The 24,014-nt window shown below is 43.1% G+C and overlaps 1 protein-coding gene across 3 annotated transcripts in view; it reads right to left on the bottom strand.

Annotated features, from left to right (window-relative positions):
• The window catches only part of FBXL17 (F-box and leucine rich repeat protein 17), a 480,497-nt gene that overhangs the window by 431,683 nt on the left and 24,800 nt on the right, over positions 1–24,014 (bottom strand). For all 3 annotated transcript variants that reach the window (XM_054031676.1, XM_054031674.1, XM_054031675.1), the window contains one exon: positions 16,509–16,640. In XM_054031676.1, the coding sequence (XP_053887651.1) occupies positions 16,509–16,640 (132 nt within the window). The remainder of the gene's footprint in view (positions 1–16,508; positions 16,641–24,014) is intronic.

Below are 24,014 nucleotides of genomic sequence, written 5' to 3'. Positions count from 1 at the left end.
GGCAACTAAAATGATTAAGGGTTTGGAACGGGTCCCATATGAGGAGTGATTAAAGAGGCTAGGACTTTTCAGCTTGGAAAAGAGGAGACTAAGGGGGGAATATGATAGAGACATAAAATCATGAGTGGTGTGGAGAAAGTGAAAAAGGAAAAGTTATTTATTTGTTCCCATAATATAAGTACTAGGGGCCACCAAATGAAATTAATGGGCAGCAGGTTTAAAACAAATTAAAGGAAGTTCTTCTTCACACATCACACAGTCAACTTGTGGAACTCCTTGCCTTAGGAGGTTGTGAAGGCTAGGACTATAACAGGGTTGAAAAGAGAACTAGATCAATTCACGGAGGTTAAGTCAATTAATGTCTATTAGCCAGGATGGGTAAGGGAATGGTGTCCCTAGCCTCTGTTTGTCAGAGGGTGGAGATGGATGGCAGGAGAGAGATCACTTGATCATTACCTGTTAGGTTCACTCCCTCTGGAGCCCCTGGCATTGGCCACTGTCAGTAGACAGGATACTGGACTGGATGGATCTTTGGTCTGAACCAGTATGGCCGTTCTTATGACAGGGCTCAGGACAGAGAGAGCTTGCTGGCCACAGCTACTATCTCAACTTCCTGATTTTTTTTTTTTTTTTTTTTTTTTTAAAAGAGGCAATGTACTTAGACTGGGGTCAACATACTTAAAGGGGCAATGCGCATCTCTCTCTCTCTCTCTCCCTCACACACAGAGTGTGTGTCTCTGTATGCCATGCTGTCTCCCCTCCCTCCATTTGTGCTGCCTTGTAGAGTGTGAGGCTACATTAACAACGTGTTAACCCTTGAGGGCTCAGCCGAATGCTAGTTTATCATTTAGCAGTAAGGCATTCCCCAGGAAATATCCCACCCTCTTACTTCACCACCTCAACCAAGCTTCACAATCATCATTGCTGTGTACAATATTAAATTGTTTGTTTAAAACTTCTAGCGTGTGTGTGTGTGGTATTTTTTTATATATAAAATATAGTTTTTTGTCTGGTGAAAAAAATTTCCCTGGAACCTAACCCCCCGCCATTTACATTAATTCTTATGGGGAAATTGGATTCGCTTAACATCATCATTTCACTTAAAGTTGCATTTTTCAGGAACATAACTACAACGTTAAGCGAGGAATTACTGTATAGAGAGCATACTGATCAAATCTGCAGATGACAAATCCAGTGGGGGTTGCCAAACCTTTGGAGGATAGAGCCACAATTCAGAGGGATCTTGATATACTGGAGGAGAACTGGGCTATAGGCAACACAATGAAATTCAACATAGAAATGTCAGGTGCTACACTTAAGGAAGAAAAACCGAATACACAAATACAGAATGTAAGATGACTGGCTTGGGAGCAGCACTGCTGAAAAGGATCTGGGAATTGTGGTAGATCACAACCTCAAACATAAATCAGCAGTGTGATGCTGTTCCAAAAATTAAAAAAAAATGCAACTTTACATTGCATTAACACAGGCATAGCATGCAAGTCATAGGATGTGATAGTACTGCTCTACTTGGTGCTGGTTATGCCTCAGCTGGAGTAGTGTGTCCAATTTTGGTCACCAATGTATAGAAAGAATGTAAAGAAACTGGAAAGGATCCAGAAGTGCGTGACAAAGATGACCAAAGGAATAGAATATAAGTCATATGAGCAGAGGTTAAGGGAACTGGGTATGTTTAGTCTGGAAAAGAGGGGATTAAGTGGGGGAACAGGATAGCAGTCTTCAAATACTTGAAAGGTTGCCATAAAAAAGATGGAGTAAAAGTTCTCTGTCTCTCTTACCATAGAGGGCAGAACAAGGAGGCAAAGAGTTCAAACTACAGCACAGCAGATTTAGATTAATCTCACGAAAAACTTCCTACCTGTAAGAACAGTAGGACAATAGCACAGGCTGCCTCGGGAAGTTGTGGAAGCTCCTTCACTGGAGTTTTTCAAAAGGAGGCTGGATAGCCATGTGTCTTGAATGGTTAAGACACAACAAATCATGCACTTTGGCAGGGGGTTAGACTAGATGACCCTTGTGGTTCCTTCTAACCATATGATTCTATGTTCATGAGGCCAGGAAACCAAGACTTCCTGGGCTAATGGGGAGCCATTAAAAATCACTTCTGTTCCTCCTTCCTGATCTTCTGAATTTCCTTGGCAATGATGGGCACTGTGGGAAAAGCATAAAATAAGCCCTTTGACAGGACATATGCGCCTGGAGCTCCTGGCTCTCACTTAAAAAGTATTGGTGACCCTTCCAGTTTGCCTTACATAGAAAAATATCCAGAATCAGAGTTCTGAAAGTTTTGGTGATCAATCAGAAGGATTAATTGTGAAGACTCCATTCCCCCAAATTGATTCTCCTTCTCCTCTGCCAATTGGTTTTCATATTGCTGGTACCCTTTATGTGCAAGGCCCTAACAGACTGTAGATGAGCCTTCCGCCCACTGCATCAATGATGCCACCTCCTTCTGTAGATCCTTTGATCTTGTACCCACCTGGCAATCGTTGATGTGTTGTCCATCATTACCAGGATGCGACCATTCAGCAATGCTTCAGCCATTTGTTGAAAAGCATACTTTATTGCCCTCACTTCTAGACAATGTGTGCTTTTCTTTCATTCTGTGAAGGACCAAATCCACTGAATCACTGACTTTTCAGGGAACACTCCCCAGCCTTTCATACTTGCATCAGTTATGATAGACATTTCTGGCTCCACCACGGCCAACCTTCCCTGAAATCTCTCTGGACACATCCAGCAAATCAGTAAATTCAAAACACAAGTAACATAACTTTCACTTTCTGAAATGTAAAGTATCAGATTGCAGCGAAAGAACAGAAGAATCCCTGGAGAGTCCTCAGACACATTCATGCCCAAGGCACTATCCCTATGCAGGACACGATCATCCTTAGAATATTCATTAGGTGCCAACCAACCTCCTCAGGTGTTTCACAAGGTAATCGGCAATCTGATCTCCTAATTGATTAAAAGATTTTGCGGGCCTGCGTGTCTATCAACACTCCACAGTGAAGCACGGACTGAGATGGCTGAAGATGATTTATCAAAATTTACTATAAATCCATGATGTTGCACTGTGGTCTGAGTTTTTTAAGTTGACCCCCCCTGGACACGCTCTGCCTGAGAGCAGCCAACAGAACAACAAAAACGTTTGCAAACACTTGAGGCATGGACGGCAGTCCAAAAGGCAGTGCTTTGTATTGAAAATGATTGGTCCTATGAATAAATCATAGAAAATTCCTGTGTGCTGGTGAATTGGCACATGATGATAGGCCTCCTTCAAATCAAAGGACATAAGGTAATCTCCCTGGCAGACCACCTTATTGAGTTCAAGGTGTCTATTTTGAATCTGTTTCTCCTTATGAATTTGTTCAGGTGTTTTAAGTCCAACACAGCGCTGTCTTCCCTGGATCTCCCCAATACCAAAAACAAGATCAAGTACTGGTCAGAGAATCTCTGGCCTGGTCTACACTACGACTTTAATTCGGATTTATCAGCTTTAATTCGAATTAACCCTGTAACTGTCCACACAACGACGCCATTTAATTCGATGTAAAGGGCCCTTTAAATCGATTTCTGTACTCCACCCCAACGAGCGGAGTAGCGCCAAAATCGATTTTAGCAATTCGAATTAGGGTTAGTGTGGCCGCAATTCGATGGTATTGGCCTCCGGGAGCTATCCCACAGTGCATCATTGTGACCGCTCTGGACAGCAATCCGAACTCGGATGCACTGGCCAGGTAGACAGGAAAAGCCCCGCGAACATTTGAACTTCATTTCCTGTTTGCCCAGCATGGAGAGCACAGGTGACCACAGATACCTCATCAGCACAGGTAACCATGCAGGCTGATAATCGAAAAAGAGCACCAGCATGGACCGTGAGGGAGGTACTGGATCTGATCGCTGTATGGGGAGAGGATTCAGTGCTTGCAGAACTTCGTTCTAAAAGACGAAATGCAAAAACTTTTGAAAAAATTTCCAAGGGCATGATGGAGAGAGGCCACAATAGGGACTCTGAGCAGTGCCGCTTGAAGGTCAAGGAGCTCAGACAAGCCTATCAAAAAACAAAGGAGGCAAACGGTCGCTCCGGGTCAGAGCCGCGGACATGCCGCTACTACGCCGAGCTGCATGCAATTCTAGGGGGGGCTGCCACCACTACCCCACCTTTGTTCGTGGATTCTGGGTCGGGGATAGTCTCGACGCCTGAGGATTCTGCCGATGGGGTAGAGGAGGAGGAGGAGGATGAGCTTGCAGAGAGCACACAGCACTCCATTCTCCCCAACAGCCAGGATCTTTTTCTCACCCTGACTGAAGTACCCTCCCAAGCCTCCCAAGCCAGTACCCAAAACTCTGACCCCATGGAAGGGACCTCAGGTGAGTTTACCTTTTAAAATATAAAACTTGTTTTAAAAGCAAACGGTTTTTAATGATTACTTTGCCTGACTTTGCATTCGCGGTCAGTTCAGCTACTGGAAAAGTCTGTAGCTACTGGAAAAGTCTGTTAACGTGTCTGGGGATGGAGCGGAAATCCTCCAGGGACATCTCCATGAAGCTCTCCTGGAGGTACTCCGAAAGCCTTGCCAGAAGGTTTCTGGGCAGTGCATCCTTATTCCCTCCTCCATGGTAGGACACTTGACCACGCCATGCTTGCAGCAAGTAATCTGGTATCATTGCCTGACAAAGCCTAGCAGCGTATGGTCCCGGTGTTTGCTGGCATTCAAGCAACATCCGTTCTTTATCTTGTTGTGTAATCCTCAGGAGAGTGATATCACTCCTGGTAACCTGGTTGAAATACGGGAACTTAATTAAGGGGACAGAGGTGGCCGTTCCTACTGGGCTGTTTGCCTGTGGCGGAAAATAAATCCTTCCCTGCAGTTAGCCAAGCGCAGATGGGAAATTGGCCCTGAAGTTTTCCGCGTTTGGCTAGCAGGGTTCTTCCCTGTTACCAGCCACGCGGTGGGGGGAGGGTACCGTGATCATCCCAGAGAATTCATGGCGAGGGGGGGGGTCGGCGGCGGGGGGGGGGTAGTTTGGTGCCTGCAGGGATCTTCCCTGATACCAGCCATGCGGTGGGGGGAGGGGTACCGTGATCATCCCAGAGAATTCATGGCGGGGGGGGGGTTAGTTTGTTTTCTGGTGCTGCTGAATGTTAACAGAAAAACCGCAGCACTCTACTTGCCTGAAGGGGCCCAGACAAGCCCCCCCACACTGCCCCCCCCCAACTGGCTGAGATTGGCCAGGCTTCTGCAGCACTCTACAGGCTATGCTTGGTATGTGGGAAAGGAGGGTGCAGAAGCTGTAAAACAATGGCTTACCATGGCCGCATGCAAGCCGAATTCTGTTGCCCAGACCTGTGATCTCTAGCAGCAAAGCCACAAGCACTCAGCATTAAGAGGCAAAATGCGACCTTGCACAGAAATCACATGTGCTATGTAATGTGAACAGTGTTGGTCACCGTGAAAGAGTATAAGCATTGTTCTGCAAAATGTAGCTTTTAAAACAATTCTCTCTTTTTTCCCCTCCCTACAGCAGCTGCAAATTCCTCAAGCCTCCCTCCTCCATCCCGAAGGTTATCACAGATAAGGCGTCGTAAGAAGAAGACGCGGGAGGACATGTTTTCTGAAATTATGCAATCCAGCAGGAGTGACAGAGCTCATCTGAATGAGTGGAAGGAAACAGTTTCAAAGTATAGGAAAGAAGTCAGTGAACGTGAGGAGAGGAGGGACCAACGTGAGGAGAGGAGGGACCAACGTGAGGAGAGGAGAGACGATCGAGATGAGAGATGGCGGCAGGAAGACCAGAGGATGAAGGATGCAACGCTGGGGCTGCTCCGGCGTCTGGTGGAGGTTCAGGAACGGCTGCTGGAAAACAGACTGCCGCTTCAGCCCCTGTTCCACCCTCCCCCCTCCCCATGTTCCGTATCCTCCTCACCCAGACGTGTAAGAACGCGGGGGGGGAGGCTCCGTACACCTTCCCATTCCACCCCAGTAGACAGCCCAAGCAAAAGGCTGTCATTTTTTTAACCTTTTCTTTGTGGCTTTTTCCTTCCCAGCAATCCTCCTCCCAAATACCACCCGGGTTCCCTCCCTCTTTTTCTAATCTATTAATAAAGAATAAATGATTTTTAAATGATAGTGACTTTATTTGGTTTGAAAGAAAGCTGGGGGAAGGGGCAGGGTGGGTTCCTTACAGAAAATCAGTCAGTAAAGGGGGAGGGTTTTCATGAAGGAGAAACAAACAGATATTTCACACGGTAGCCTGGCCAGCCATGAAACTGGTTTTCAAAGCTTCTCTGATGCACAGCGCTTCATGGTGTGATCTTCTAATCGCCCTGGTGTCTGGCTGCGCGTAATCAGCAGCCAGGCGATTTGCCTCAGCCTCCCACCCCGCCATAAAGGTCTCCCCCTTACTTTCACAGAGATTGTGGAGCACACAGCAAGCAGAAATAACAATGGGGAGATTTCTTTGGCTGAGGTCAGAGCGAGTCAATAATGAACGCCAGCGACCTTTTAAACGGCCAAATGCACATTCTACCACCATTCTGCACTTGCTTAGCCTGTAGTTAAACAGCTCCTGACTCCTGTCCAGGCTGCCTGTGTATGGCTTCATAAGCCATGGCATTAAGGGGTAGGCTGGGTCCCCAAGAATAACTATGGGCATTTCAACATCCCCAACGGTTATTTTCTGGTCCGGAAAGTAAGTCCCTTGCTGCAGCCCTTTAAACAGAGTAGTGTTCCTGAAGACGCGAGCGTCATGAACCCTTCCCGCCCAGCCCGCGTTGATGTTGGTGAAACGTCCCTTGTGATCCACAAGTGCTTGCAGCACCATTGAAAAGTACCCCTTGCGGTTTATGTACTCGGTGGCTTGGTGCTCCGGTGCCAAGATAGGGATATGGGTTCCGTCTATTGCCCCACCACAGTTAGGGAATCCCATTGCAGCAAAACCATCCACTATAGCCTGCACATTTCCCAGAGTCACTAACTTTCGTAGCAGCACCTGAGTGATTGCTTTGGCTACTTGCATCACAGCAGCCCCCACCGTAGATTTGCCCACTCCAAATTGATTCCCGACTGACCGGTAGCTGTCTGGCGTTGCAAGCTTCCACAGGGCTATCGCCACGCGCTTCTCAACTGTGAGGGCTGCTCTCATCTTGGTATTCTGGCATTTCAGGGCAGGGGAAAGCAAGTCACAAAGTTCCATGAAAGTGCCCTTACACATGCGAAAGTTCCGCAGCCACTGGGAATCGTCCCAGACCTGCAACACTATGCGGTCCCACCAGTCTGTGCTTGTTTCCCTTGCCCAGAATCGGCGTTCCATGGATAGAATCTGCCCCATTAACAACATGATCTCCAAAGCACTGGGGCCTGTGGTTTCACTGAATTCTGTGTCCGTGTCCGTGTCCATGTCCTCATCATGCTTGTCGCTGCGCTGCCGCCGCCGCTGCCTCCTCGCCTCGTTTTTCTGGTCCTGGCTGAGCATAAACTCCACAAGAACGCGCGAGGTGTTTGCAATATTCATGAGTGCTGTCTTGACCTCAGCGGGCTCCATGCTTGCCGTGGTATGGAGTCTGCAGTGTTCACCCACCCAGGAAAAAAGGCGCGAAAATGGTTGTCTGCCGTCCGTTGCTTTCATGCAGGGAGGCAGGGAGGGAGGGAGTGAGGCTGTACCCAGAACCACCTGCGACGATGTTTTTTGTCCCATCAGGCACTGGGATCTTAACCCACAATCCCAATGGGCGCAGGAGACTGCGGGAACTATGGGATAGCTATGGAATTGCTACCCACAGTGCAACGGTGCAGAAATCGACGCTAGCCCCGGTACTTGGACGCACACCACCGAATTACTGTGCTAGTGTGGCCGCACTCATTTCGACTTTATACAACCTGTTTCTCAAATCCGAATTATCTAAATTCGGATTAATCCCGTAGTGTAGACATACCCTCTGTCTCAGGAACTCTATAGTGCCAATTCACAAAGGGTGATCTATAGGCTTTTACATATTTTGCCTCTTGCAGATTTGAGTATACTGGAAGAAGGAGGAAATTATTTGGAATCTTTGAAAATTCTACGATGTAACTCTGTCAAACCATATCCTGGACCCATCTGCCCAATGTGGAGAAAGACCACAAGTAAACACTCCCTGAGCCTGAGCCCCACACACCAAAGTCAGCTGGCACAGGCTAGCTGCAAGTTTTCAACTGCAGTGTTGACATACCCTAAGGGATCAATGATCAAGTTACTTCACGGTAACTATGTGGAAGAAGTCGGAAGCAAATTTATTTTCGCCTATAGATTTAAAGTACTACTAAGGATAGAGATGAGGGTTTCACTTAGTGTATAAAAATGTTTTTAAGTTAGCATTTCTACATACATACGTGCATTCAATAGAGAGAGAGAGAGAAACATTTATACTGAAATATCTTGAACTGACCTTGCCTAGTGTCTCCTTTATATAGAGACACTTTACATCCACTCTTAATTTTATAGCTACATTTAATCATTATGGCATGAGATTTTACAATCAATTTCTACTCTGCATTAAAAGATACAAACCTAAAACAGCATGGGGAAAAGCAAAGATTATAAATACGGAGCACTGGTTGCGGATTCTGCTATCGAGTACACATGGACGAACTTAGGTTATAGATCAGCATGGTGTCTTTAAAGACAGAATACTCTGAAGTAACTCTTTAAATAGTTCAAAATGCTCTCACAAACCAAAGTATCAAAAACAAGGTTTTCAAATGTAAAGAGGTCAATACAAACAGAAGTTGGTCTTCTTAAAATGGAAGTTGTGCACTACTAATGGTTGTAAGCATCAATCCAATTATCCTAAGCACCACACAAAGACAAAACAAAACACCACCAGGAATGCGGTTGAACTAGGTTGCAACTTTATTAACTAACTCATTTAGGAACCATCTGGCAACAAGTTACCCAGTATAGGTCATGTTTCCTTTGTAATCCGTTCTGCTTGGTGGAGGACTGCTGTCTCCCTCCCCACCCCATTCTCAGACCATTTCTGGGACCTCACTGCCTTTCCTTCTTTCTAGAGTTAAATGGATCAGGAAGCGGGGACCTGTCACCTTGTTGTATCAGTCTTTAGGCGCCCCAAACCTATTTCTCTTTTAGTAGATACCTTCTTTTAAGATGCTTCCAATTCGGTTTCATCAGGGAACGTGACTACCTATGGAACAAGTACCTGCAAAGTTGCAACAAAAATGAATTTTATAACCTAACCTACCCACTGAGTCCCTGGGCTGGTGGGAAAGGTGAAGGGGCGAGGAAAAAAAAAAAAAAAAAAAAACCACCCCACACCCCACTCACATACATAACATCCTGCCCAGTACAATCTGGCAAGAGCAGAGTTTCTCAAACTGGGGGTCCCAACCCAAAAGGGAATCAACAAGGCTATTGTATGGGGGGGGGGGGTCACCAGACACACAAAAATAGTGATAACCTTTAGCTTCTTTGCTCAGGTTACCATATTTCAAGTTCCCTAACACAGCGGGGGTTCTCAACCTTTTTCTTTCTGAGGAAGGTGAAGTGGGGAGGGTACAGCAGCAGCGGGTCTCCAACTACCCAGCTCTGAAGACAATGCCACTGCCAGCAGCACTGCAGAAAAAAGGGTGGCAATGCCATATTGTTGCTTTACACTTTTTGAGAAGTTTCTTGTGCCGTTGACTGCAGGGATAATTATAACGTGCTTCATTTAGTGTTCCTATGAGTACGTACAGTAATTTAATAATCACTTTTTTGGGGGGGGAAGGAATATTAACCAATTCATCTCCTACCGCCTTGAGCTACATTACTATTTCATTTGAAATATAGTTAATATTTGCCTTGCAGAAGTTAGCTCCAGCCAAACAAATAGAAGCAGCAAAGTAAAAACCATATCCTCACACCAACATTTTAAACTTGAAAGCCTAGTTCTAAAACAGTTTTCCATTTATGTTCGACTACTGTGAGGTAGTTAGATGTCAGTTTTTACCCTTTTATAAAATCAGAAACTGTCAGAGCAATTATGAAAATCAAACCAACTAAACAAGCTTGGAAAGTGGAATATTTGTTACTTTTTACTATATTATCAGACTGAACAATTGCCCAATGGTGAGGAAAACACCCTGCTTTGCCTGTATTTTCTCTCCTGTTTAAAGATAATATAAAAGTAAGCAAGCATGACATTCTAATGGGATAAGAAACAAAATAGTCCATATGTAATAAGACAGGTACACAAAGTAACTAAGTGACAATGTAACTTCTCCCATCTTCTTTCTCTTTTGTTTATAACTTTCACTTAATACAGCAGAACCTCTGCGTTACAAACACCTCATGAATGGAGGTCATATTCGTAACTCTGAAAAAAACGTTATGGTTGCTCTTTCAAAAGTTTACAACCAAACATTGACTTAATACAACTTTGAAACCTTACTTTGCAGAAGAAAAACCATCTTAATTTAAATGAAACAAGCACAGAAACAGTTTTCTTACCATGTCAGGTCTTTTCTTTAAAAAAAAAAAAAAAAAAAAATTCCTTTTTAGTAGTTTAACACAGTGCTATTGTGACGTTGCACTCTATATGATTTTATGAAAATATGCAAATGTAACTGGAATATGCTTCATGCAAAAGGTCTCTTGTAAGGTATCATTACAAAGCTTATAATTACTGAATGATCATCCTATTTGTATAAATGTATCACTTGTATCTGAAACTAGAAATATGAACTATAACTCTGAGGACCTATTGTAATTATGCAAAGTATGGGCCATTAATGGCGGTTTGGAATCTTGATGACTCATTAACCAGGACAATTAACTGCAGATGGCTGTGTTTTACCTGTAAGTCTTCCTGTATATGTTTGTGCTGGCAAGTGGGTAATGAAGTCTTGCAGTGACATGTGATCATGTCACCTGAACTGGAATCCATCTTTAACCTGGTGCTTTTCCATTGGGGGGTGGGGAGGGACCCGGAGGGACAAAGGATTCCCACCTTATGCAAAAGATATATAAGTGGGTGGAACAGAGAAAGGAAGCAGCCATCATAAGGAATCCCCTACCTACCACCTGAGCTGGAACAAGGGCTGTACCAGGGGAAAGGACTGTGCCCAGACTAGGAAGGCATCCAGTCTGTGAAAGAAACTTGCTGAAACATCTCTGAGGGTGAGATCTTATCTGTATTCAGTTTCTTACTGTATTAGACATAGACTTGCGTGTTTTATTTTATTTTGCTTGGCAATTCACCTTGTTCTGTCTGTTACTACTTGGAACCACTTAAATCCTACTTTCTGTATTTAATAAAATCACTTTTTATTTATTAATTAACCAAGAGTATGTATTAATACCTGGGTGGGGGGGCAAACAGCTGTGCATATCTCTCTATCAGTGTTATAGAGGGCAAACAATTTATGAGTTTACCCTGTATAAGCTTTATCAGGGTAAACCAGATTTATTTGGATTTTAGACCCCATTGGGAGTTGGGCATCTGAGTGTTAAAGATAAGAACACTTCTGTTAGCTGCTTTCAGTCAAGTCTGCAGCTTTGGGGCAAGTAATTCAGACCCTGGGTCTGTGTTGGAGCAGATGGGCATGTCTGGCTCAGCAAGACAGGGTGCTGGGGTCTCGAGCTGGCAGGGAAAGCAGGGGCAGAAGTAATCTTGGCACATCAGTTGACAGTTCCCAAGGGGGTTTCTGTGATTCAACCCATCACAACTATACTTTTTTTTGGGGGGGGGGGGGCGGGGGAGGTCTCTGCTGCTGATTATGTACTTCCAGTTCCAAATGAGGTGTGTGGTTGACCAATCTGTTTGCAAGTCTGAGGTTCTACTGTACACTATTTAACAGTCAGAAGTTCAGAGCAAAGGATGTGTATTTTTTTTGTAAGGTGCCTCGAATGCTTTTGGTGCTATGAACAGCCAGTCACCAAAAAAAACAAAAAGTTTCTTCTTTCCCACCAGCCTCAATGGAGTTACTCTGCAACTTAAGAGGCAACTGAAGTGTATTCATTGGTCCACATTTCATTGCAAAGCAATCTTCTCTCTAAAAGACATTTTGCTACTGGATGGCTCTGTAATAGCACTGCTTATAACAAATTGTTTGGAACAACCAAAGTCCTATTTATTCCACAGCAAGCTGGACCTAAACTACACCGCAACAGTGCTGCAAAACTGGAAGATTTTAGACTGACTCTGGATTAAAAAAAAGAAAGGAAGTGTTTACATATGAAAATGAATAATGAAGAAATTACAGAACCTCTGGTATTACTTTGATATCAAATATAATTTTAAGATATCCCTACATTTTCATTTGATATGCTACTGATTATTGAACTGGCAACCTACAACTGCATTATAAAAGTTGTAGGGAGCAATGAAGGTTTTGACTGCTGGGTCAGAGGCAGTTGGGGTTTGTATGGAGGTGATCATGGAATGAGTACATTGCCTAGCTGTTTAAAGTGGTTCTCAATCTTATTTGATCAGGCCCCCTTCTTTGTGTCTGTTTATTCTCCCCCTCCCAAAGTACATATACCACCATCCAACTCTGAAGGCAGAGCAGAGAGCAGCAGCTGCTGGCCAGGTGCCCAGGTCTGAAGGCAGCATGCACCAGCAGCAACACAGAAGTAAGGGTGGCAATGTGGAAAGGGATATTTGTAAATATCACTTTTCACAGCAGACTTAGCACCCCATTGCCACACTTACTTCTGCACTGCTGATGCCACCCTGGGGCTGACAGCCAGAGTCCAGCCGCCTCCAGGTGAGGCACGGGGTAGGCGAAGGAGAGACTGAGCCTAGTGGTGGGGGTCCGAGCTGCCTCCTTTATACCTACCACCAGGGTGTGCGCCGCCCTTCTGCACGAGCCCCAGCCACCTGGGGCTGACAGACCCAAAAAACCACACACACACACACCCACCCCACACAGCTCACACCTCCCTTGACACGTTCCCATACTCCCTTGCAAGACCCACCCACATAGTTTGAGAAATGCGGTTTTCAAATGATCTTCAATGAAACCATTAACAATGCTGACATTTATACTATTCTCACTGGATTGGGTCTGAAACCCAGTGATTAGAGTGGGGAAATTCGCCACTTTCAGGTGTTTTTTCAGGCTGCCTCCAGACTTGAGGTAGCTTCACTGGTCTACTACAACTACTATGCACTACTAAGGTGATGCAAAGTGGCCATAGGATTCTGACTAGAGGTGGCCAGCAAAGAATTCCCCATGTACAGAAATTAGCTGCTAGGCTAAAGCTGGTGGAGGCAGCACACAGCGGCTTCTGTGCCAGCCTTAGTCCTAGACTTGCACCCCAGAAATGTGCATCTTACACTGTTTAAGACCCCTCAATCAGAATAAGCTCATTTATTAGTTTGTGATTCCTTCACCGAGTATGAACATGCACCAACCTTTGTAATATGAGTAGATTGCTCAAACTTCAGTCAAAAGCCCACATGCTTAGGTAAAACATTAAAATAAGTTTATTAACTAGAGAAAGATTTTAGATGAATGTAAGTGATATAGGCATAGAAGATCAGAATTGGTTAAATAAAGAAATAAAGATAAAATTGCAGCCTAATTCCTAAACTTTATCAAACTAAATCAAATTTAAAGCAATAAGGTCTTTCTTATCCAAAAGCCTACAACAGTCTGTGCTAACTAGAAAGTTTGCCAGTTATGACTACTCCCCCCAGTTCAATGATGTATCGGTCTTCCAAATGATCTTGTTGCCTTCAGTATATGTGGTGGTGGTGATGTGGCCTTATGATGTCACTGTTCCTTATTTTATACTCTCCTGCAGGTGCTGGAAAAAAAATCTTGGTTGTGTCATAGGCTTAGACATCCCTGCATTCAGTCCTTCATATGAAATGCATTTTCTTGCTTAGACCTTTTGTGTACACGAGGCTTGACTTGCAAGTCTTGTGTTCACAGTTCCTTTGTTATTTCTAAGGAGCTTATCTGTGGGCATTTCCGAGACTCACATGTTTCAGTAACAAACTTATAGCAGAATCTCATAACTTCATATACAATGATGATACATACATGTCAATAGGACACTAATTGTCAACAGAGTATGACTTTTCCAATGGTACCTCATAAGGCATACTTTGTACAAATATATATCATAAGCATATACAAGTGGTGAATATGGGGTACAGGTTATTTTGAGGTACAGTATGTCACAGCCAGTCATGAGAAAGGGGTATTTAAAGTGGAGTGGCGCTCCACTATGTCTATCCACCACTAGCTTAAGGTCAGCAAGGGATCTTATGCCACTGTCATAAGTAAGAACAGCTCCAATTTATGCCAGGGCTGGATTGCAGAGTACCAGGGAGCTGCAACCAGCTCCTTGATGTTGCCCCACCTTCCCTGCATTAACCCAAGCTCTGGAGCAGAGAAGAATTCAGCCTGCAGACTAAGCATAACAACATTGCAACTACATTCTCAACTGTTATTTTAGCAAATGAACAGGCTAATTTTTGGGTTTTAAAATGACACCTCTGATTCTGGAGTACAGTTCTGAAAGAAGGAGTGGATCCCACAGAAGCAGAATCACAGATTAAACAGGGACCAGAGTATACTGTTTATGCATTTGATACTAATGAGTTTATTTTCACTGTAAACTTGAAGCTTTCTAGTTTTGTTTATTCTTTTTTTAACATAACTAAAAGTCTGAGATGAGTCCCCATGCAATCTCAGCCATCAAGGAGCACTCTATGCTGCACTACTACACAGTTTCATATTAGAAGAAACAGCCAATGAAATGTACATATTTTCAACTTCTTAGAGAAAGAAGGGAGTTGCTCTGCAATCTTATAGACTGAAGCCACAACAGAATGTTTAGAATGAAAATAGCTTTTCTATAGGATGTTAGTCCATAAAACAGTTACAAAGAAGAAAAAGGATATATGTATACAAATTATGTGTCTTGCATTTTTTAAAATTATTTTGCTAGAGAATGTGTGATTTGAGGGAAGCAGTCAATGGATAAATCTGTCTACAATATCCCTAATAGAAGATTAAAATTTCAAAAATGAATGCTCTACAATGACCCTAATAGAAAATTATAATTTCAGAAATAAATTGAATTATTGTGTAGCAAAATTCTTGTTTTTATGAAAATTCCCTAATGCAAATAGTTAGGATGTCACAAATCAAGGACTATGATTTCAGGTGAGAAATATGAAAATACAATGGGTAAAGACAGATGCCGAAATTAAAATAAAACAGGTACACAGTGTAAAATTACACAAGGAACTGCATAACCATATATTTACAGTGATTATGCAAATAGCAGCTAGTTACACATATACATAAAATAACCTGATGTGCACAACTGCCGTTACTACTTATTGAAATCTACATATGCTATTCTACACAAACTGTGGGTCTTCACATCTGGCAGAGTTTGTTTTTTCTGGCTTTCCTTGGAGCACCATTAAATCTAACGCTAAGCAAAAAAACAGCCTTTTGGAGAAGAGAAAAAAAAAAAAAAAAACCACACACCACCACACCACACACCCCACACACACCTTTTTTCCCCACCAATGGGCTCTGGAGTGTTGGGGGCTGCAGGAAGCAGCAGCCAGCACACCCCTTGGCCCGAGCCGCATCCCGCAGCCCCCACTGGCCTGGAACGGCAAACCGATCGGCCAAACCTGCGGACGCTGCAGGTAAACAAACTGTCCCGGCCCACCAGCGGACTTCCCTGACGGGCCGCATGCCAAAAGTTGCCGATCCCTGCTCTACCCTATTGCTTTCAGCAGTTGCTGGCTTTGATGGTAACAACTTGTCACTTCAGAGATGGCCTCCAATATCTAGGTCACAAAAGACCCTGTATTACTCTTCAAGAAATGTTACTTTCACAGTTATATCTGCCTTTTATCATCTAAAGAACATTGCTCTACTGGAACCTGATTGAGATATAGTTTCACATTTCCAGATTAGACTACTAACTTGTACTTGCCAGTATTTCTGACCAGGCATTACAAAAAACTACACATCTGAAACTTCAGAGGAAGTGGCACTGATTTCCTGTTACACTCTTACCAATACGTTGTTTAATTATTGCATAAGATTTTGAATGGACTTGACCTGTTCTTATCTTATCTATATGGTGCCTGAACACATTTTATAACAAATCTATATCTAGACTGAAGCAGTTTAAAAAAAAAAAAAAGTCTGCAACAAGTGCAAAAAACACACACTTAACTGGAGTGGTGTTAGATATGCTGTCCTCCAAGAGGATTAATCAGTACATACCAAAAGAGTTTTGACATTCAGTTTGTCAGTCAACAGATGTGTTATCTATAGAGAACTGAAAATCTCAAATTGGGGAGAAGTTGTTTTAGCAACTTCAAAAAAAGTATTTATTTAGAAATAGCATTCAGAATTAAAATCTAGAGAAAATATTGATGCTGAAAAGTTGGAAACCGGATAGGACAAAGGACAGCATGAGCATTTTTAAAAACTACATATATTTCAACAAGTACTTACTAATTTGTTTTCCTGCATGTATATTCTTTGCAACTTCAGACATCCTTTAGCTATAATGATCATTCCTTCATCTGAGATCTTGTAACACTGGCCAAAATGAATGTCTTTCAGTTCTTTGCACTTTGAGCCCAGCTGCAAGTAAATAAATTAATATGTTAATACTTAAAGAAAAACAGCAAACATACAAGAATATATGAACTTATTTGTAGCATTTTTTTGAAGGATATGCTCATCTGGAAAATACACTAGTGTTATTCACAAACAAGAAAAAATGATTGTTGCGTTCCTATAGTCTGATGCAATTGAAGAACCTCTAAGAAGGAGTTTACAACATTGCCTAGGAAAATCAGATTTCTGACAGGACAACTTTGAGCAGCCCAGGATGATTGTGCCCCACACCAATTCCAAACACATTTGTTTTAATATATAATTTTGTTGTAAATACCAGTTTAAAATATATCTTCATTAATTCTAATCCTCCTTAAGCTTTGAGAGGCATACCTAACAAGAATAAAAGTAGTCAAAATCAACCAATTTTCTCTTTCATTCTGCAAGTTACATAGTCAAAGCTTAGTTCCAAATGGCAGCCAAGCCTTGAAAAACTCAGGCATAAATAGCCAAAATTTATAATATAATGGCACATTTGAGATAAAATTACTTGTCAATTGATTAAATAACTAGGTGCCAAAGTAACCACTGAAGAGAAAATGGGGGGTATATAAGCAGCAGTTGGGAAAAAGAGCAACTAACTGCAGCCCTAGCAGCCAACTGTGCAACCAATGGCAAATAAAAACAACTTCCTGAAAGCAGAGATGACCTCAAAAAGTTCAGAGATAACAAGCAGTTTTTCCAGAGCCCCTTCATTGACTGACCAGGAAACTTGGTTCAATATACACCTCTACCCCGATATAACGCTGTCCTCAGGAGCCAAAAAATCTTACCGCATTATAGGTGAAACCACGTTATATCAAACTTGCTTTGATCTTCCAGAGTGCGCAGCCCCGCCCCCCTAGAGTGCTGCTTTACCACGTTATATCTGAATTCGTGTTACATCGGGTCACATTATATCGAGGTAGAGATGTACTATCACACAGACCCTTGTAAAGAAAATTGAGAACCAACAGCTCCTGCTGACCATACTTACGCTTGGTGTAAGTAAATAAATATATATGATCCTAAACTGATTTTCAGAGTAATCAGGTGAGTTGAAGAAAATTACAAAAATTTTAAAAAGAGTATTCTTATACCTATTTTTTCTTTTCATTTTAGTTTCCTTCATTGATGAAAAAGAGCCAAATAGTATTAAATAACCCAGATAATGTACTTGTATTTCCTGCATGAGAAGCCAAACAATGCTCCAATCGATTAGTTTTTTTTCTAAGAACACACATGGAAGAATCTGAACAAAACTCTTATTCATGTGTTTTAGAAACTCCTCAGATATGTAAGTAAAGAAGTTGTGCAGTCCCATTCAGGACTGCAGCTACAATGTGTTTATATATTTTATAGATATGCAGTAGTGTCTCTATTAAGGCTAAGATCAGTTTTTCCCTTTTAATAAGGATTCAACTTCTTTATTTCAGACACACCATAAAGTACATCTTCCCCAAACTTCTAGTACTTTGAGCTGTGGACAAAAAAAAGTTCTGGTGATTTTAAAATAAAATTTGTTAATTTTTTAAAATGTGAGAAACGTGGTTAAAGAGCTGGCTTGCTGTCCTTCAATTCAGTTAAATCATTAGCCGCATTCAGCCAGCATATATATTTAAAAATCTAGGTTGTAATTAGGAAAGTTAACACCTGTAGCAAATTCTGGAAATTTTATTACAAGTCTCCTGATATTTAATATTTTACTTAAAGCCCAAGCTTCTGGGACTGAGAATTTCAGCTATCATTTAGAAAACAAAGTCTTAAGCCCTTATAGTTACAAAGAAAAGCCTGAAAAAATGTGACATGTATCCTGAAGGCTCACAAAGCAAATGGCCAATAAAAAGAACCTAAACATTTATTTTTTAGAGCTCATGAGTTAAAACAAACTAATGATTTTTTGTGGACTGATGCGTTAAACAACATTTGATGTTGGATATTCTGTTTTAATTTTTTCTTCTAATATTCCCCATTATTTTTCATGTACTCAAAAAAGAGTCACCATTTACCATAACTTAAAATTAGACCAACATTACTCAATGAGATTTAAACTAATCTGGAGAAGAGAAGAGACCAACAGTTTGGAGAACATCTTTGCGCAATTGTGAATTCCATTTGATTTCATGAACACCAACTATACTTGTAACAGTCAGTGCAGATTAGAACCTCCATTATGTGGCAAAAAACAGACTGCATGAGAAGCTGAAATAGGGCCATCGACTTTGGACGGTCCTACCCTGCTGGTATAATGAGGGCTGGTGGCTAAGCCACTGACTTTTAAAGACCCTCTCTGCCAGCACTCTCACTTCCAGGGCTGGAGCACAGAAGAAAAACAGCGTAAGGAAAGAAGCAAGAAAAGGTGTCACAGACTGATATTTAAAGAGAGACGCTTTCTGCACCAGGGAACCATACCATCTCCAAAAAGAGAACATACACTGGAAGAGTGAGGGCTTGGACTCCTCCCAGGACAATAATCAAAACCCCCATGAACACTCAGGAGTGCTAAGGACTAAGGAGGAATCATACATAGTTTTTTGTTCTTTTGCCTATATCTGTAGGTCCCCTGTGCTGTAGAAGTATGAAGTGCACGTGTTTTCTTTTCCAAGTGCCTTCTTTTCCAAGACTTGGCAGAACTCCTCCTCTTGCTGTGCACTCCCCAATCTATTGTGTTTGCTGCCCACCTCATTGGGCTCTGTGGGCTTTTTTAACGCTCCTAAGTCTGAACAGAGTCCAGGCACCACCCCTGGCTTAGGGCCTCCAGGCACACTCAGGTTACAGATCCTCTGCATAGCACCTCCTTCCGAGAATGGAGACTCCGCAGTCCAAATGCTTAGGTTACAGGACCAGTGTTGACCCCTCCAGCTCTCCCCACTCTACTTAAGCACATCCTCTCCCAGCAACATAGGCACTTCTGGGTTTACAATTTAATGCTTCCAGGTCACACGATAGTGAAAGTCAGCAAGGACACAGATTTTTGCACTGTAGTCCAAGAATATCAGTAGCTTTACTTAGGTAGCATGAGAAATACATGAAGCTGCACAAAATCACACACACACACGTCCCAGCCTCAGGTTCCTCTGGAGAGTTCTTTGGGCTTGGTGGATCCTCTGGGGCATCCATGGTCTTTCTCCAGCAACTCATGGCTTCTCTTCAGAATCACGAAGCTTTCTAGGTCAGTTAGCTTTCTCTGACCTTGGCTGTCCTGCAGTTAAACCAGACCTCTTCTGCTGCTAGAGAAGATCTGCTCATCTCTTCCTCTCTCCTGCCAATAGCTTCTTAAAGTCTCTCAAGTTTATATATTCACCCACCAACCCCAGGTTGTTTCTTTGTGCTGCTCCTGGTGATTTTCCACTCTTTGTTCACTATCCCCCTTCAGGGAAACTTGATCAACTACAGGTTTCAGAGTGGTAGATGTGTTAGTCTGTATCAGCAAAAATGATGAGGAGTCCTTTTGGCACCTTACAGACTAACAAATTTATTTGGGCATAAGCTTTCATGGGCTAGATGTATGGAGTGGAAAATACAAGAGCAGGTATAAATACATGAAAGGATGGGAGTTGCCTTACCAAGTGTGAGGTCAGTCTAACAAGACAATTCAATTAACAGCAGGATACCAAGGGAGGAAAAATAACTTTTGAAGTGGTAATGAGAGTGGCCCATTTCAGACAGTTGACAAGAAGGTGTGAGTAACAGTAGCGGGTAATTAGTATTGGGGAAAATAGGTTTAGATTTTGTAATGACCCAACCACTCGCAGTCTTTATTCAGGCCTAATCTGATGATGTTCAGTTTGCAAATTAATTCCAGTTCTGCAGTTTCACGTTGGAGTCTGTTTTTGAAGTTTTTTTGTTGAAGAATTGCCACTTTTAGGTCTGTTATTAAGTGACCAGAGAGACTGAAGTGTTCTCCTACTGGTTTTTGAATGTTAGGATTCCTGATGTCAGATTTGTGTCCATTTATTCTTTTGCATAGAGACTGTCCAGTATGCCCAATGTACATAGCAGAGGGGCATTGCTGGCACATGATGGCATATATCACATTGGTAGATGTGCAGGTGAACGAGCCCCTAATGGTGTGGCCCATGTGGTTAGGTTTTATGATGGTGTCCCTTGAATAGATGTGGATAGGGTTGGCACCGGGGTTTGGTTCCTGGGTTGGTGTTTTTGTTGTGTGGTGTGTAGTTGCTGGTGAGTATTTGCTTCAGGTTTGGGGACTGTCTGTAAGCGAGGACTGGCCTGTGTCCCAAGGTCTGAGAGTGAGGGATCGGTTGTAGATCCTTCATGATGCGCTGGAGAGGTTTTAATTGGGGGCTGTACGTGACGGCTAGTGGCGTTCTGTTACTTTCTTTGTTGGGCCTGTCTTATAGTAGGTGACTTCTGGGTACCCTTCTGGCTCTGTCAATCTGTTTCTTCACTTCACCAGATGGGTAATGTAGTTTTAAGAACGCTTGATAGAGATCCTGTAGGAGTTTTTCTGTCTGAGGGATCAGAGCAAATGCAGTTGTAGCTTAGGGTATGTCTACACCCAGCCACTAGTTCGGCGGCTGGCAATCGAAGTTCTGGGTTCGACTTATCACGTCTTGTCTGGACGCGATAAGTCGAACCCGGAAATGCTCGCCGTCGACTGCGGTACTCCAGCTAGACAAGAGGAGTACCACGGAGTCGATGGGGGAGCCTGCCTGCCGCGTGTGGACCGAGGCAAGATCGAACTAAGGTACTTCGAATTTCAGCTACGTTATTCACATAGCTGAAGTTGCGTACCTTAGTTCGATTTGGGGGGTGAGTGTAGACCAAGCCTTAGAGCTTAGCTGTAGACAATGGATCGTGTGATGTGGTCTGGATGAAGCTAGAGGCATGTAGGTAAGTATAGCGGTCAGTAGGTTTCCGGTATAGGGTGGCGTTTCTGTGACCATCGCTTATTAGCACTGTAGTGTCTAGGAAATGGATCTCTTGTGTGGACTGGTCCAGGCTGAGGTTGATGATGGGGTGGAAATTGTTGAAATCTTGGTGGAATTCCTCAAGGGCCTCCTTCCCATGGGTCCAGATTATGAAGATGTCATCAATGTAGCGCAAGTAGAGTAGGGACATAAGGGGACAAGAGCTGAGAAAGTGTTGTTCTAAGTCAGCCATAAAATTGTTGGCATACCCTGGGGCCATGCAGATACCCATAGCAGTCCCGCTGGCTTGAAGGTATAAATTGTCCCCAAATCTGAAATAGTTGTGGGTGAGGACAAAGTCACAAAGTTCAGCTACCAGGTTTGCGGTGATGGTATCAGTGATGCTATTTCTGATGGCTTGTAGTCCAGCTTTGTGTGGAATGTTTGTGTAGAGCGCTTCTACATCCATAGAGGCTAGGATGGTGTTTTCTGGAAGATCACCGAAGGATTGTAGTTTCCTCAAGAAGTCAGTAGTGTCTTGAAGATAGCTGGGAGTGCTGGTAGCGTAGAGCCTGAGGAGAGAGTCTACATAGCCAGACAATTCTGTTATCAGGGTGCCAATGCCGGAGATGATGGGGCATCCAGGATTCGGGGTAGCAGATAGAATACCCCTGGTCAGGACTCTAGGGGTGTGTCAGTGTAGATTTGTTCCTATGCTTCTTTAGGGAGTTTCTTGAGCAAATGGTGAAGTTTCTTTTGGTATTCCTCAGTGGGGTCAGAGGGTAATGGCCTGTAGAATGTGGTGTCAGTTGTCTAGCAGCTTTTGCCCCCCCCCCCCCCCCCCACTAAAGAAATCTCATTAGCATATCCATTGTTTGGTCAGAGCACAGTCATTATGGCTAACAATTCTCCATTGTCCTGGTCTGGTAGATTTGCACTACAGCCCCTATCAGTAAATGGTGGATTCCATATGCAGAAAAAGGCCCCCCGTAATACAACAAAAATTTCATAACAGCAATCTGAACTCCTAAATTTGTAAATATACACATTTCCCAAATCACCACATCTTCACCTGTCATGCAGTCCCCAAATAGTTAAGCTATAATTCAGTATGCGCACAAGGATGGACCTCAGGGGAGAGCATGCATTAGCTACTGGGGAGGCATGGGGGATTTTAGCACTAGTCTCAGAGCTGAAGGCAGTGGGACTACAGGATTCAAGCAGAGGTGCCAGACAGGGCGTCTGCACCCTGACAGTGTGCCGGAGAGACCAGAACTGCGGAAGTGTCTGGATACTACAGATTCAGATGGCTTGAGAGGACAGGGAATCCAAAAGATGGGTCCAGTACAGCAGACTGGTGATATCCACAAGTGAGAATGCTGCCTGAGCTGTAAAAAACAGATTCTAGGCTGCCTCTTTATGATGATGTTTGCCATAAACAGTACCTCTATGGTTATAATCCTAAAGAATCCAATAAGGAGTCATCTAATCGAATTGTAACCTACAGCATAGTCCCCCAAACCCACCCATGACCACAGACTTGTAACTATGCCTGAAGTCACTCTGGGAAACGTTCTATCCATCTTTTCCTGGATGCCAGAGCTTGGAAGTATCAACTGCAGATCACAAGCCAGAGCCCCCCACTCCTCCAGACAGAGAACAGGGCAGCCCAACCATCAGTGACAAACCCCTCCTACCACGCAATGGGATAGACTATGCAGCACTTGGCAAGATCCACAAATACCAGTAACGTGGGCACCATTGTGCTGGAGTTAAGGAGAGTATAGACAGATCCCACAACACTCAGTTCTGACAACATTCTGAATTCAATTGCTCTGTCTTCCAGATTTTCTCCAATCTGTTTGTAAAGGAGATTTCCACCATTGTTCCATAATGTGAACCTTCATCTCCCTCCTAACATCCTTTGATTAGAATTGATATAGGTAACTGACATTAAAATCATTAGAATCTCTCACTGAAGTGAACAAGATAGTTCTAAAACAATAAGGACCATTGTTTCAGGTCTCTGCAAACACAGATCAATATTGCTGCCTTGGTTACGCTCAAAATTAAAGCTTAGATTCTGGGGCACAACCTGGCAGTTTAAGGGAGGTGCCAATACACTGTACTGACCAGGGGTCAAATTGGGGAAGGGCTAGGAGAGAGCATCTAGAGCTAAGGTCTCTTTGTACTTTTGCCTGGCAAAATAGTCTGTAGTTAGATGCCAAATATCTATCAGACAAAAAAAAAAAAAAAAAAGTGTCAGTGTTGTGCAGATGCCATTTCAATGGATCACTTTTTGTCTGCTATGGAAAGAGAGAGAGAGAGACCTTTCCTATGAAAGTTCCCAAATGGAGGGAAGAGTTTCTCTAACAAACGTAGAACTGAATTTCCTCATATAGGGAAGGTGACTGTTTTCCTTGCCTGATCACACAGATATGGCTATGATGTTGTCACTAATGATAGCATGTGGCAGCCTTCACTG

The sequence above is a fragment of the Malaclemys terrapin genome, chromosome 6 (assembly GCF_027887155.1).
Source record: "Malaclemys terrapin pileata isolate rMalTer1 chromosome 6, rMalTer1.hap1, whole genome shotgun sequence".
Taxonomy (NCBI): Eukaryota; Metazoa; Chordata; order Testudines; family Emydidae; genus Malaclemys; species Malaclemys terrapin.
The sequence above is the reverse complement of the archived record's forward strand: the minus strand, read 5'-3'. Positions and strand labels throughout refer to the sequence as shown.